At 40.0% G+C, this 12,157-nt stretch overlaps 1 protein-coding gene across 1 annotated transcript in view; it reads left to right on the forward strand.

The window, feature by feature from the left end:
* Nucleotides 1-12,157, forward strand: part of LOC122796810 (ATP-dependent translocase ABCB1-like) — a 1,504,949-nt gene that overhangs the window by 72,165 nt on the left and 1,420,627 nt on the right. Inside the window, exon 2 of the mRNA XM_044065546.1 lies at nt 9,933-10,087. Coding sequence (XP_043921481.1) covers nt 9,933-10,087 — 155 coding nt within the window. The remainder of the gene's footprint in view (nt 1-9,932; nt 10,088-12,157) is intronic.

The raw sequence follows: 12,157 nt of genomic DNA on the forward strand, positions 1-12,157 counted from the left end.
CACAGCTATGTTAGCCTTAGCTATATGGGTTGTATTCTGCCAAGGATATAATAGCCAACCAGCTTTTAGGATATAACAGTCGACCAGCTTCCAAAGCTTCAGGGCATCTTCCACATGCTCAAACTGTCATGCAGCTCAAGCTGAGCTGATTAAAGGACAAGTTTAGATGCAAAGCCCTTCAGAGCTTTACTGCCTCCAAAGAGTAAGCACCCCTGTGCCATTTGAAGATCGATAGGTGGTTTCTGCATTCTTTTGCTGGGCAGATAAGTTCTCTTTGGGGAAGACTTCCGTTTTCTTAAATTTATTGTAGTTTTATTACTTTCCTGTTCAGAAAAAATATTTTAAAGCTAAGATTGTTGTGTTGTTATGGACTGTCTTGAGACTGTAACATTCTTTTAAATGAAGCACTTTTTTTTTTCTGTCAGTTTAAAAGTAGTGTAAACTAACTGAAAATATATTTTCTGTGGAGAAATTGTGCTTGATTTTCCATCGTGCGGCTGTCATGGTGTTTCAAAATCCTTTTTCTTTGTTTTATGTGTCAAAAAAGTAACTTTTGTGGACTGGTAGTTTTACTGGCATTTGCTGCTTGTCTTCCATGGGAAAGAGGTTATATTTTTGGCTTGACCATGAACAGATTGCCAAGCACACAGTCGGTCCTTCTTTCAGCCACAAAAAGAAAGTTAAACAAACAGTCTTTGCCGCCATAAGAGACTAGCAATTTTCCTCAGCTGCTGGTGGATGTCTTTGCTGTGGCTATGTGTTGTACCTCAGACCACTCATCTTTTATTCTGGATCCCTCTGGTGTAGCACCTACAGCCACTATGGACTAGGGGGTTAGCCATATCCTCCCCAGCTGTTGGCATCCTCTCAGTGGGCAAGGGAAGGCCTGGGAGATGGAACAGGAAGATGTCCCTGGTGTGTCAGAATGCCATGCACATCTCTGGGGAAGTCGCAGCTCACATTAGTAACATGGTTGGCCTCATTTTTCCTGTCAAAAAAGGAACACAAAAACAAACATGTATCTACTTCTCAAATTACTTTTGATATGACTAGTTTACTGGGACTGGCTCAGGGTTTAGGTGAGACTATTGATCCTTCTTGTAAAGTAGTTTTTGATAAAAGAAAAATGGATTCATCTTTTCCCGAAGAGATTCAAGAGTCTGAATCTGGACAGTAAAATGCAGGGATGGATTCAAGATTTTGCCCTCAGATTTTTGATTCAAACTCAGAGAAGAGTTCAGCTTCTAATTCTCCCTGTTGGGGTTTCTCTTTCTTTGAGACTATTCCTAGAATATCCCATTGTTTTCAGTGGGAGAACACTAAGGTTTCTCATCCCTCAGAAAATATTATGAGTTGTTACAGAAAAATTTTCCAGAATTCACACCCGTTCCTCCTCTGTTGTATGTTTTAGGGGATGAGTGAGTGTCTTACTGCCTACAGTTTTCCTGATAGCCAGCTGGCTGTCCCCAAAAAGGCAGATAGGATATATAAAGTTCCTAGGTCTTTTACATTTTTATACACTATTCTCAAACCTGATGCTGCAGTTATAGCCTTATTTATCTCCACTGCTGCTATGCAGTTATTTAATTCCAGTCCCGTTCTTTCTAATAAGGATGAGAAAATTACTGATAGGTATGGGAAAAAGTGTATACTACTTTGATTTTCAGAATTTTAAATTTTTGGGCTCACATGTTAAAGTTTGTTTTGACAGATTCTGAAAGTATGAGGAATGTTTTATATACAGTTTCTTCTTGTAAAGAAAAATCTACTTTAAATAATTTCTTCTACTGCACAGGTCATTACTCATTGTTTGTAGAGTGTGTGTATCACTTTGTTGATACTTCTTCCAGGGCTATGACCACTGTTACTGTTTAAAGGAGGTTTGTTTGGCTGCATTTTCAGAGTCTCTTAAATCCTCCATGGATAGAGATTTAGTGTTTGGTGCCTCTCCTGCAGTGGTGATCAAGAATTGTAATTAAAGGGGCAGACTCTAAGATTTTTCATCCTGCCTTTTCCAAATTGCCCAAAGGGATTTTTTCTCCACATCCAATTTTGACCAAAACATTATCAATAGTCTCGACAAAGTTCAGATAAACAGATGTTTAAGAAGTGACAATGGGGTTCCAAAAAGAATCTCAGGCCTATCAAAACTAAGGACAGTCCAACAAGTCTGAATGACTATTCAAGAGGCCTTGTTGACCCCCTCCCACCCTGGTCCCTTTTCTCATCCAGAAAATGTGTATCTCCATTTTCTCTTTGGTAACAGATTGTTACAGACAAATGGGTTCTGAAAATCATTCATCAGCATTACAGATAGCAGTGGGAGAAAATTCCTCCTTTCCAGGAGGTCATTCCTCATCTTGAAGATCAGACTCTTTTGTTCCCAACTATTCCTCATCACCTCTTCCTCCTTCCCAAGTGGGGAAGGGGTTTTATTCAAGGATGTTCCCAGTGCCAAAGAAAGAAAATGCTTGGAAACCAGTTCTGGGCGTTTCTTTCCTAAACCTGTTTGTGATATTGTCCAAATTCAAAATGATGTCACATCGTAACGTGTTACCTCTTCTTCCTCTTTTAAGTTACCTGGAAACAGTAGACTTAATTGATTCTTATCATCACATCCCTATTCTTCCACAGTTCAGATGTTTCTTGAGGTTTTGTGTGTCTGGATTGTATTATCAATTCCCAGCTTTACCCGTTGGTCTATCCACTGCACCAAGAGTGTTCACAAAGTGTCTAGCTCCAATTATAGGTCATTGCATGCTACAGGGTATCCACATTTTTCCATATTTAGATAACTTGCTTATCTTTTCAGTGATTTTTTTTCAAAATGTCAGGCATCTTTCTCTTGGTTGAGAGATCTTTTGCACAAGCTGGAATTCCAAGAGAACATTCATGAGTCTCTCTTGACTTCCTTACACAGAATTGTGCTCCTGGGATGTGAACTAGACACCTTTGTTCAAAAAGCTTTTCTTCCACAGGAAAAATAGATCTTTATTTGGAACTATTTTAAGATTTTCCATTCAGACTTCATTCACCACGAGGGTATACCTCTGGATTTTGGGTCTCATGGCATCTACGATTCTCATGATACCCCTGGCAAGACTCCACATGAGAAAGATATAGTGGTATTTAAAATCTCTTTGATGACAGCATTGGCACCCTTTATCTTTTCAGATGTCAGTACTGGGGTTTGTAAGACAGAAGATAAATCTGTTGGTGGGGACAACAGATATTATTAAATCCAGGTCTCCCCTTCTCCATCCCTTCACCACAGACACTTCAGACTTTGTTCGGGGAGCTGTTTCAGGAGGGATAAAAGTACTCTCAACTCTTAGAACCATCTTTGATTCCCAGGACCTCTTTAAGTGGTTGCAGACTATACCACAGTCATATAATACATCAACAGGCAAAGGGGGGACCAGATCATACACCCTTTGCAGACTAGCCATGTCAGCTTGCTATAGCTTTACAGCACAGTCTCACTGTAGAGGCATCCTACATTCCTTCAGAGCAAAATTGTGTGGCAGACAAACTTAGCAGGACTAGCGTAGACTCTCATGAATGGAAATTAGATAAAGGGGGTCTTCCAAAATTTGATCCATCTGTGGGGAGTTCCTCAAGTAGACCTTTTTGCCTCCTCTCTAAACAATCAACTTGCAAAATTCTGTTCTAGAACTCCATGCAAGAATGCCTGGAAGACAGCTGCATTTTCTTTTGACAGGAGTGTTCATGTATGCTTTTCCACCCTTTCCATTAATATCTAGGGTTCTTTTGAAGATTCAGAATCAACCCCCCAAGGTCATTGTGGTGATCCTTTCTGGCCCAGGTAACTGTGGTTCTCCCTTCTTATGGAAATGGCCAGAGACAATTACTGTAAGCTTCCTCATAGAATGGATCTTCTCACACATGAACAGGGGTGTTTGATATATCATAACATCAGTTATCTTCAGTTGACTGCCTGGATGATAGTCTGTTAATTCCTTGTAGGCACCTGTTTTCTGAGGATATGCAGCAGATACTTTTAGAGGCAAGAAAGCTTGTTACTAGCAAATCATATATTAACAACTGGAAAATATTTTCTAATTGATGCCAACAACATAACCAGCACCCATTTTCAGCTAGTTGTTCTCTGGTTTTACAATATTTGTGTCAGTTACTATTCTATGGCCTTACGTGTTCCTCTGTCAATGTTCTTTTCTTGACTTTATCACCATGTCTGTCCATGGATCCTCCTTTTTCAAAGCAGTCTCATTTCAAAATGATCTTGAAAGGACTTTTAAGTAAGAGGTCTCTAAATAAACCGGTGGCCCCTCCTTGGGATCTTAATTTTTTTGTGTTATAGAAGCCAACATTTGCTCCATTTGAACCAGCAAATCTGGCTGACTTGAGATTTGTAACAAAGAAAACAGTTTTACTGATTGCTCTGACCACTGCATGAAGGGTATCTGAATTGCAATTTGTTATGGTGAGTCAGCTCTACCTCATTATCCGCAGGGACAGGGTTTCTTTGAAAAGTAATCCTTTTATGCCTAAGGTGGCTTCCAGGTTTACTTTAAGTCATACTGTCCATCTCCCTGTTTTCTTCCCTGATCCCAAAATGAAGGAGAAAGGATATTCCATACGCACCTTGGATATCCACATACAATTCATGTATTATCTTGACAGAACCAAATCTTTTTAGATCTTTGGTTTAATTATTCATTTCTTGTGAAGGTAAGGTGAAGGGACAACCTGTGTAAAAACAGACTATTTCCAAATTTTTTTTGAGACTATTAACTTTTGTTATACCAGCCATGATAAATCTGTTCAAGGCCCACTCTACCAGGGCCTTGGTTTCATCTATGGCTTTTGGAAAGGGTTGGATTCTAGAAGTATCCTAGAAGTTGGTACTTGATCCTTTTTACATACTTTTGTAAAGCACTGTAAGCTTGATTCCTTCTCTAGGTCTAGATAAATCTTTGTTTGGACCATTCTCCAGGGGCTCCTGGACCCCTCTCCTACCACTTCCCAAGTATAGTTAACTGCAGTAATCTACTTACATAGTAAAGGCTACAGCAGCACTGATCAATATGAGGAACATAGCACAGTTGTGCAAGTTGAATTTACCATAACAGTAGATGTTCAAATGATCACTCTTGCAGTAGCCACTCCTTCCTTCCATCCATATTGATTTTTGGTGTGTTTTTTATGCTGAGGTGTGTTGTGTGTTATTCCTAGTATTGTTCTTTCAGGGCTCAACTTCCATCTCTGTGTTTGCAAAAAAGCTCTGAAGGGCTTTGCACCCAAACTTGTCTTTTAGTCAGCTCATCTCAAGCTACCCAACAGTCTGGGGATGTGGAAGTTGTCCAGAAGCTTTAGCAACTGGCAGGCTGGTAAATCCATGACAGGATATAATCAATATAGCTAAGGCTAATGCAGCAGTGATCATTTGAACATCTACTGTTATAGTAAGTTCAATTTACACAACTGTACTGTTTTTACTCCAGAATTTTGCTGGTTCCCAAAAACATGCTGTCGTGGAGACTGGTGTTGCACCTTTCCTTTCAAAATGCTTTTGTAAAGGTTCCCAAGTTGAGGTTACTCACCCTGCAGACAATGCTTCCTTTGTCGGCAGACCACTGGTTCATTGTGACCTTGGGCTTGTAGAATATACATCATCATATCCCCATTGATCATCTCTAAGATATTTCTGAAATTTGTTTTGTCTGGTTCATTATCAGTTTTTCTTTATTGCCTTTTAGGCTAGCCCCAGGCACCTTGAGTGCTTATGAAATGCCTTGCTGTGGTAGTGGCTCACTGTTGGTCTCTGGGCATTCAAATTTTCCTTACTTGGACAACTTGCTGATATGTGCAGAGTCTGCATCCAAGTGTTTGGAATTGCTATAGATGGTCTAGATCTTACTTTCCAAACTAGGGTTCAAATGAAACTCCAGAAGTCATGTCTGACACCTTCACAAAGATGGATCTTTCTGGGGTGCTTAATTGACTTCAACAAAAGAATGGGTTTGCTTACTAAAGGTAAGCCCTTTTCTTATGTGTTTCTCAAAAACTTCGGCTAGAGAATTTCTAATTCTTGGACTGATGGTGTCCATAATTCTCATGATATCATTGGTCTATCTCCTCATGAGAAAAAAATCATTGGCATGTCTGAAATTGTTGCACCAAGTACCCAGGTTCCCTGAAATAACAGTAACCAGTGCTGCTCTTCATCAGATGGGAGTTACTGTGGTGGAGAGTGCAGCTGAGTCTCAACCCAGGATTCCCTTTTTCCCCACCAGTGCTGGCCCAATGTGTCCAGACAGATTTGTCTGACTTTGCTTTGGGAACTGAGTCGGTTGAGGTGCAAGTGCTAGCCACTTGGGGACACAAGGAAATGTTGGCAGTGATTCATGCCTTGAACATCCTTCACCAACTATGGTCTGTGGATCCTCTTCTGGTGGTTATGGACAACTGCATAGTAATGTAGTACCTCAACAAACAAGGGAGTGCAAGGTCATACCTTCTTTGCCTGTTTGCAATGATGGCCTGGGAGCTAGCGTTACAACATTTTCTGACTCTTCAGACATCATACATACATCTAGTCACAGCAGAAGATTCTGCCACACAGACTAAGGAGATCCTGGGCAGACCTGCAAGAGTGGCATTTCAAGCCAGTGGTGCTCTATGATCTAGTCCAGATGTGGAAAATGCCTCAGTTAGATCTGTTCACCTCCTTTCAAAACAGACAGTTGGACAAATTCTGTTTCAGACATCTTGCAACTATGCTTGGAGGACAGACATATTCTCATTCTCCTGGATGGGAATGTTCCTGTATGTGTTTTCACCCATTCCACTGATTCAAAAGGTACTTCTGAATGTTCAGAAAGAAATGAGAAAGGTCATTGTGATGACCCTCTATTGGCCCAGGTATTCTTGGTTCTCCCTTTTAATGGTATTAGCCAAGGGCAATTGCCACAGACTTTCTAACACTGGCTTTGCTTACCCAGTCCCTGGGGTGACTGGTGCACACCAGTTTGGAGCAACTTCAACTGACAGCCTGGATGATTCAGTCTTGACTGTGTTTACCAGTTTGTTTCATGAATATGTGCACCAGGTTTTAATGGAGGCCAGAAGACCTGCTACTAGAAAATCTTATGTTTACAAATGGATGAGGTTTTGGAAGTTGTGCCTGAATGGGAACAGAGGATCCATTGAGGTTAATATCCCTCTCGTGTTCAAATATTTGTGTGAACTACTTCAGGATGGCTTATCGTATGCATTCATTATGGTGCGTTTAGTAGCCATTTCTACCTGTATGCCAATAGATCCCCTATTTTTTCTTCTCTTTTGGTAAAACAGTTCATGAAAGGAGTTTAGCATATGGGGCCCTCTCACAAGGAAATTCCTACTTTGTGGCATCTCAGCAATGTTCCTAAAATAGTGCCCTTAGCACCTCTGAATCAGCATTTCAAGCTGATCTAAAGTTCTTAATGTGCAAAATGTTTTGCTTATTGCTGTGACATCTGAAGTTGAGTTTCTGTGCTGTAAGCTGTCATGGTGAGTCAGATTTTCTACAGTGACAGGGCTGTCCTGTGCATGCATTAATCATTCTTTCTTGTTGAATGTAGTTTTAGATTTCACTTTCATTTGGCTAATTTCCCTGTGTTCTTTGTAAAACCAAATAATAAGGGAGAGAGGATACTTCATATCTTGGATGTGCATCAGCAGCTCAGGCACTACCTTGACAGAATGAATCCCTGTGGAAGGACGAAAGGCTTTTTATTCCTTTCATAGAGGCAAAGAAAGGTCAACCTGTTTATAAGCAAACTGTTACATGGTGGTTGTCCTCTGATATTGTTTTTCACCATGGCAAGGCGAATTCAGACAAGGTAAAGGCACATTCCACCAGTGCCTCAACCTCTTCTGTGGCATATTGGAAAGGAGTGAACCTAGAAGTATTCTAGAGGCAGCAACTTCGTCCTCTGCAAACTAGGATCCATAGAGGTGTCCCCAAATGATGTGGACATCTTTCAGAAGGGCCTCACTGAGACAGATGCTTGGTGTCAGAGCATTGGCCTCAAGCTCATTGCCAAAAAGTGCATTGTAATTCCCTTTAGTAAAAACTCTGTACTCATAAATTACCACATAGGTGGCAGTCTACTTAACCCCCCAAAGTGTGATAAGAGACCTTGGGACCCAGGTGGAGAGTAGTCTCTCCTTTGATAATCACATTGCCACAATGGTCAGGAAATCCTTCTACATGGCACACCTCATCATGAAAGGGTTCTCATTCAGGAAAAAAGAGGTCATTGTTCCCCTCTACTCATCACTCATTAGACCTATTATAGAGTACAACGCCCCTATTGGAATGTACCTCACAAGACACCTACAACAGCTGGAAAGGCCCCAGAAGTACCTCACAAAGAAGATTACTGGACTCAAACAGATGCCCTATGCTGACCGTCTCATAAAACTCCAGCTTTACTCTGTAGCATATTGCCTACTCTGAGGTGATCTCTGCCTAACATACAAAGCTATGTCAAACCCAGAGCTGTTGGACATGCTCCACCTAAAGAAATCCCAATCCCTCATAGCTACACGCTCTAGGGACCTGAACCTTGTCACCACAATAAACAAAAAATGCTGGAAGGATACATTCCTGTCCCAGAGATTTCCCATACTCTGGAACAAGCTACCCATCTATATCAAATAAGGTTCCTTATTAGCACTCTTCAAGAAAAATCTTGATGAGTGGATGAAAGATAGGAAATTCACCCTGGGGATCACTTCTGTGGCTCTGCTCGACAGGGGCACAGGAAAATAACTTTCTTGGGGTGTGTGTGTGTGTGTGTGTGTGTGTGTGTGTGTGTGTGTGTGTGTGTGTGTGTGTGTGTGTGTGTGTGTGTGCAGGTATTCCTTTTAATTTAGAATAGTAGGTATTTGCAAAGCTTGCATTTTCGTTTACTTTTCCTTCTAGACCCTAGAAAACTGAAAGTGTCCTGTCTTTGAGTTTGAAGCGCAGTCCCGGTCCTCCCAGGTGATTGTTTCTTCTAATTCACAGAGAGACAGTGTTGGGAGGAGCTCTGAGCTTTGATAGACTGCCAGAGGAAGGGTAATAGGGCACTACTACAAATATGCCAGTAAGACAGTGTGTTCAGTGGACATCTATTATTACAGGTAAGTAGAATTTAAACAACTGTACTTTTCCTTCAGGTGTGTAGCTTAGTGAACACATGATGTCATGTGTGAGTAACTCTAAAAGAAAATTGACCATGATTGACTAGATAGAAAAGTAAGCAAGCAAGCAAATAAGTCTGCACTTTCTTAAAAGTTCAGCTTGTTTGTAGTGATGCTAGCAGTTCACAGCTTTCCCACTTTTTGGAGCAGATCACATGACTGTGAGAATCTCTGCTCTCCTACCATATATGGGGACTCAACCTAGTCACTGCTGCAGGTTCTTGCTCTGGTGAAAACCATGGGCTTGTCATTTGTGGGTAATACAACTATGCAGAGTGAAGTTATGTTAATGGGTTTACTTGATTGTATATGTGAGTGTGTGTGTTTTTAGTTTCTTGCTGTTGAGTGTCCTGGAAATCTAATCTAGAATAAGCAAAAATGATGTTACACATGATTCGTTAGCAGGTCTGTGGCATGCTGAGGAGCTCAGTTATCATTCTTGCTGACTATTCCATTGAATTGGCATCATCAAAGTTTCAATAATACAGGGGGTTCTAGAATAACTGAGTATGGAGAAGAAGCACGCCAAAAGGGGCAAATAAGAAAATACCTGACAAAAATAATTGTGCTGCATTTTTATGATCCTGTACCTCTTCTCTTCTTTGGATGTGTCATAACTGATTGTATTTAAAAGTCCTTATAAAGTTTGACTCAGTATTGTAACAGTTAAAACTAACAAATACAAACAAGATAACATTTTTTTCTTTTTTTTTAAGTTTCGATTTGCAGATAAATGGGACATTTTACTTATTATTATTGGAATCATAGCAGCCGTGGGAAATGGAACCTGTTTACCACTAATGACCATTGTGTTTGGTGAGATGAGTGACAGTTTTGTTGCTGGTGCTCAGTGCTTTGATAATGCAAGTGAGTACATAATATCTGTTCATTTTATACAAAATATATATATATATATATATATATATATATATATATATATATATATATATATATATACATTTTTACCTGTTGTTATTTTCTTGTGTTGCTAAGCAGTCATGCTGCATATAAAGTTCAGTAACAAACTTGAATTTTGTGGGTGGAGTCACCAGCACCCAGTATGTTTCCATGCATTTATATGCAGTAACAGGTTAGATGTTTCTTAATATGATGCTGATGCTGATGGTGTAACTATCTCTGCCATATTTTCCATGACTAAATATTGACATAGTAGTATGGTAGCTTTATTGAAGCCTGGTTATTCGAAGCTTATTCCTCAAACATTCTATATAGGTCGCAGTTTCTCAAATATAAAACCAGTCACTGCATGAACTTCCCAGCTGTCATGTCTTTGCTTCAAAGACAGTGGCAGTCTTAGCGTGACAGTGTAATATGAGGGGTGTGGGCACAACCATCCCATGTCCCTTATGAAGACAAAATGTGACATGGATGCAAAGCTTTAATCATAGTTATGCTTTTCTTTCCATCTTGTTGGAAAAAAGGTAGACCTTTGTTGGATATAGAAGCTTTTGAATAGATAGTGTCATCGGTGATAAATCTGGAAAAGATTTTCCTCCTAGTTTATATAACACCTCCTGTTTGTCTCCCAAGGAGTTGTGCAGTAAAATGCCAAAGGGAAGTAATGATCAGAGCTACAGGAGAGTGTGCTCAATATACTATGCCATGGACTGCACACCTAGTCTGTTCAACTACTTAGCAAAGAATTGGCTATGATGAGTCATTACAGTTTTTTGTTTCCTCATCTTTTTGTAAGCTGGTGAGGCCTGTGTTGCTCCTTTGGTATCAGTTCATATGGTTTTCAACCTTGAAGAAGAGGCCTTCTGTCCAAGTAATCAACTTCTGTACAACTCTTTTTGGGTCTTGGAGAGAAACAGAAGTTATGTTTTGTGTTTAATATTCATTGCTCATACTATATCTGTGCACTTTACTACTGTTTGGGAACAGCTAAGAGCCATTCAATACTCTTTGAAGCTCTTTTGATTCTACTGTGCCTTTCAATGTCCTCCCACAACTTGCCTTGTAAAGTATTACTGGGAAAGTATAATACCTTGCAGCGGTTCTGTATGTCGTGCTGGTATTTTCTGAATAGATTTAAAAACGTATGGTCCATAATTTTTCCTGACCTACCTTTCCCAGTCTTCTAAATAATTCCATCTCACAAGGTTGGAAAACTTTGTATGGGGCAGGACTGTGTTCTGTTATAGCAACAGGGTGCCACTTGTATACCTTGCAGTTGGCAGAAGTAAAAAAAATCAAGTTGATATACGTTTTAGGTGTTCAGAGCACATGGTGCTGTTATACAGTCACTCCTAGAGGGCATTTAACATTACACAGGTGTACAAGCCTAAGGAAGGAACAAGACACAAGTGTGAGACCCATAACTATTAGTCATGCAACTCAAACACCAAACTGCAAAGAAGGAGATGTCCAAGATAGCAGTGTCTTAAGGTGATTCCCTCACTCTGATACACAATAGGTTGATGCCATTTGGTCAGCACAGACAGAGGACTGACAGGCATTCAATATCAGCAATCCTGGAGTGGAAGAATATTTCCTTTCCCTGGGTATTGTGCAATCTCAGAGTTAGTATATATAATTAGCAGGGAGTGTGGAGGAGAGGGTCGCAGGGAGGCTGGCCACCCTGCAAAAGTACTTGCTGTTGGTTTAGTTTGTTCTGGGGTAATCCCTGGAGCATGCATGTGGAGAATGTGTCAGTATTGGTGGGTTCAGCATTCGGATGTCGCTGGGCAATGTGTTGGGACACTTTACATTCGATACAGTGTACTAAACCCACATGCACACACACACACACACACATATATATATATATATATATATATATATATATATATATATATATGTGTGTGTGTGTATATATATATATATATATATATATATATATATATATATATATATATATACATATATATACACACACAGATGTGTGTGCACGTGTGTGTATGTATAAAGCAAATCCACT

This window comes from Protopterus annectens, chromosome 3.part0 (assembly GCF_019279795.1).
Source record: "Protopterus annectens isolate FY-2018-M chromosome 3.part0, PAN1.0, whole genome shotgun sequence".
Classification (NCBI taxonomy): Eukaryota; Metazoa; Chordata; order Ceratodontiformes; family Protopteridae; genus Protopterus; species Protopterus annectens.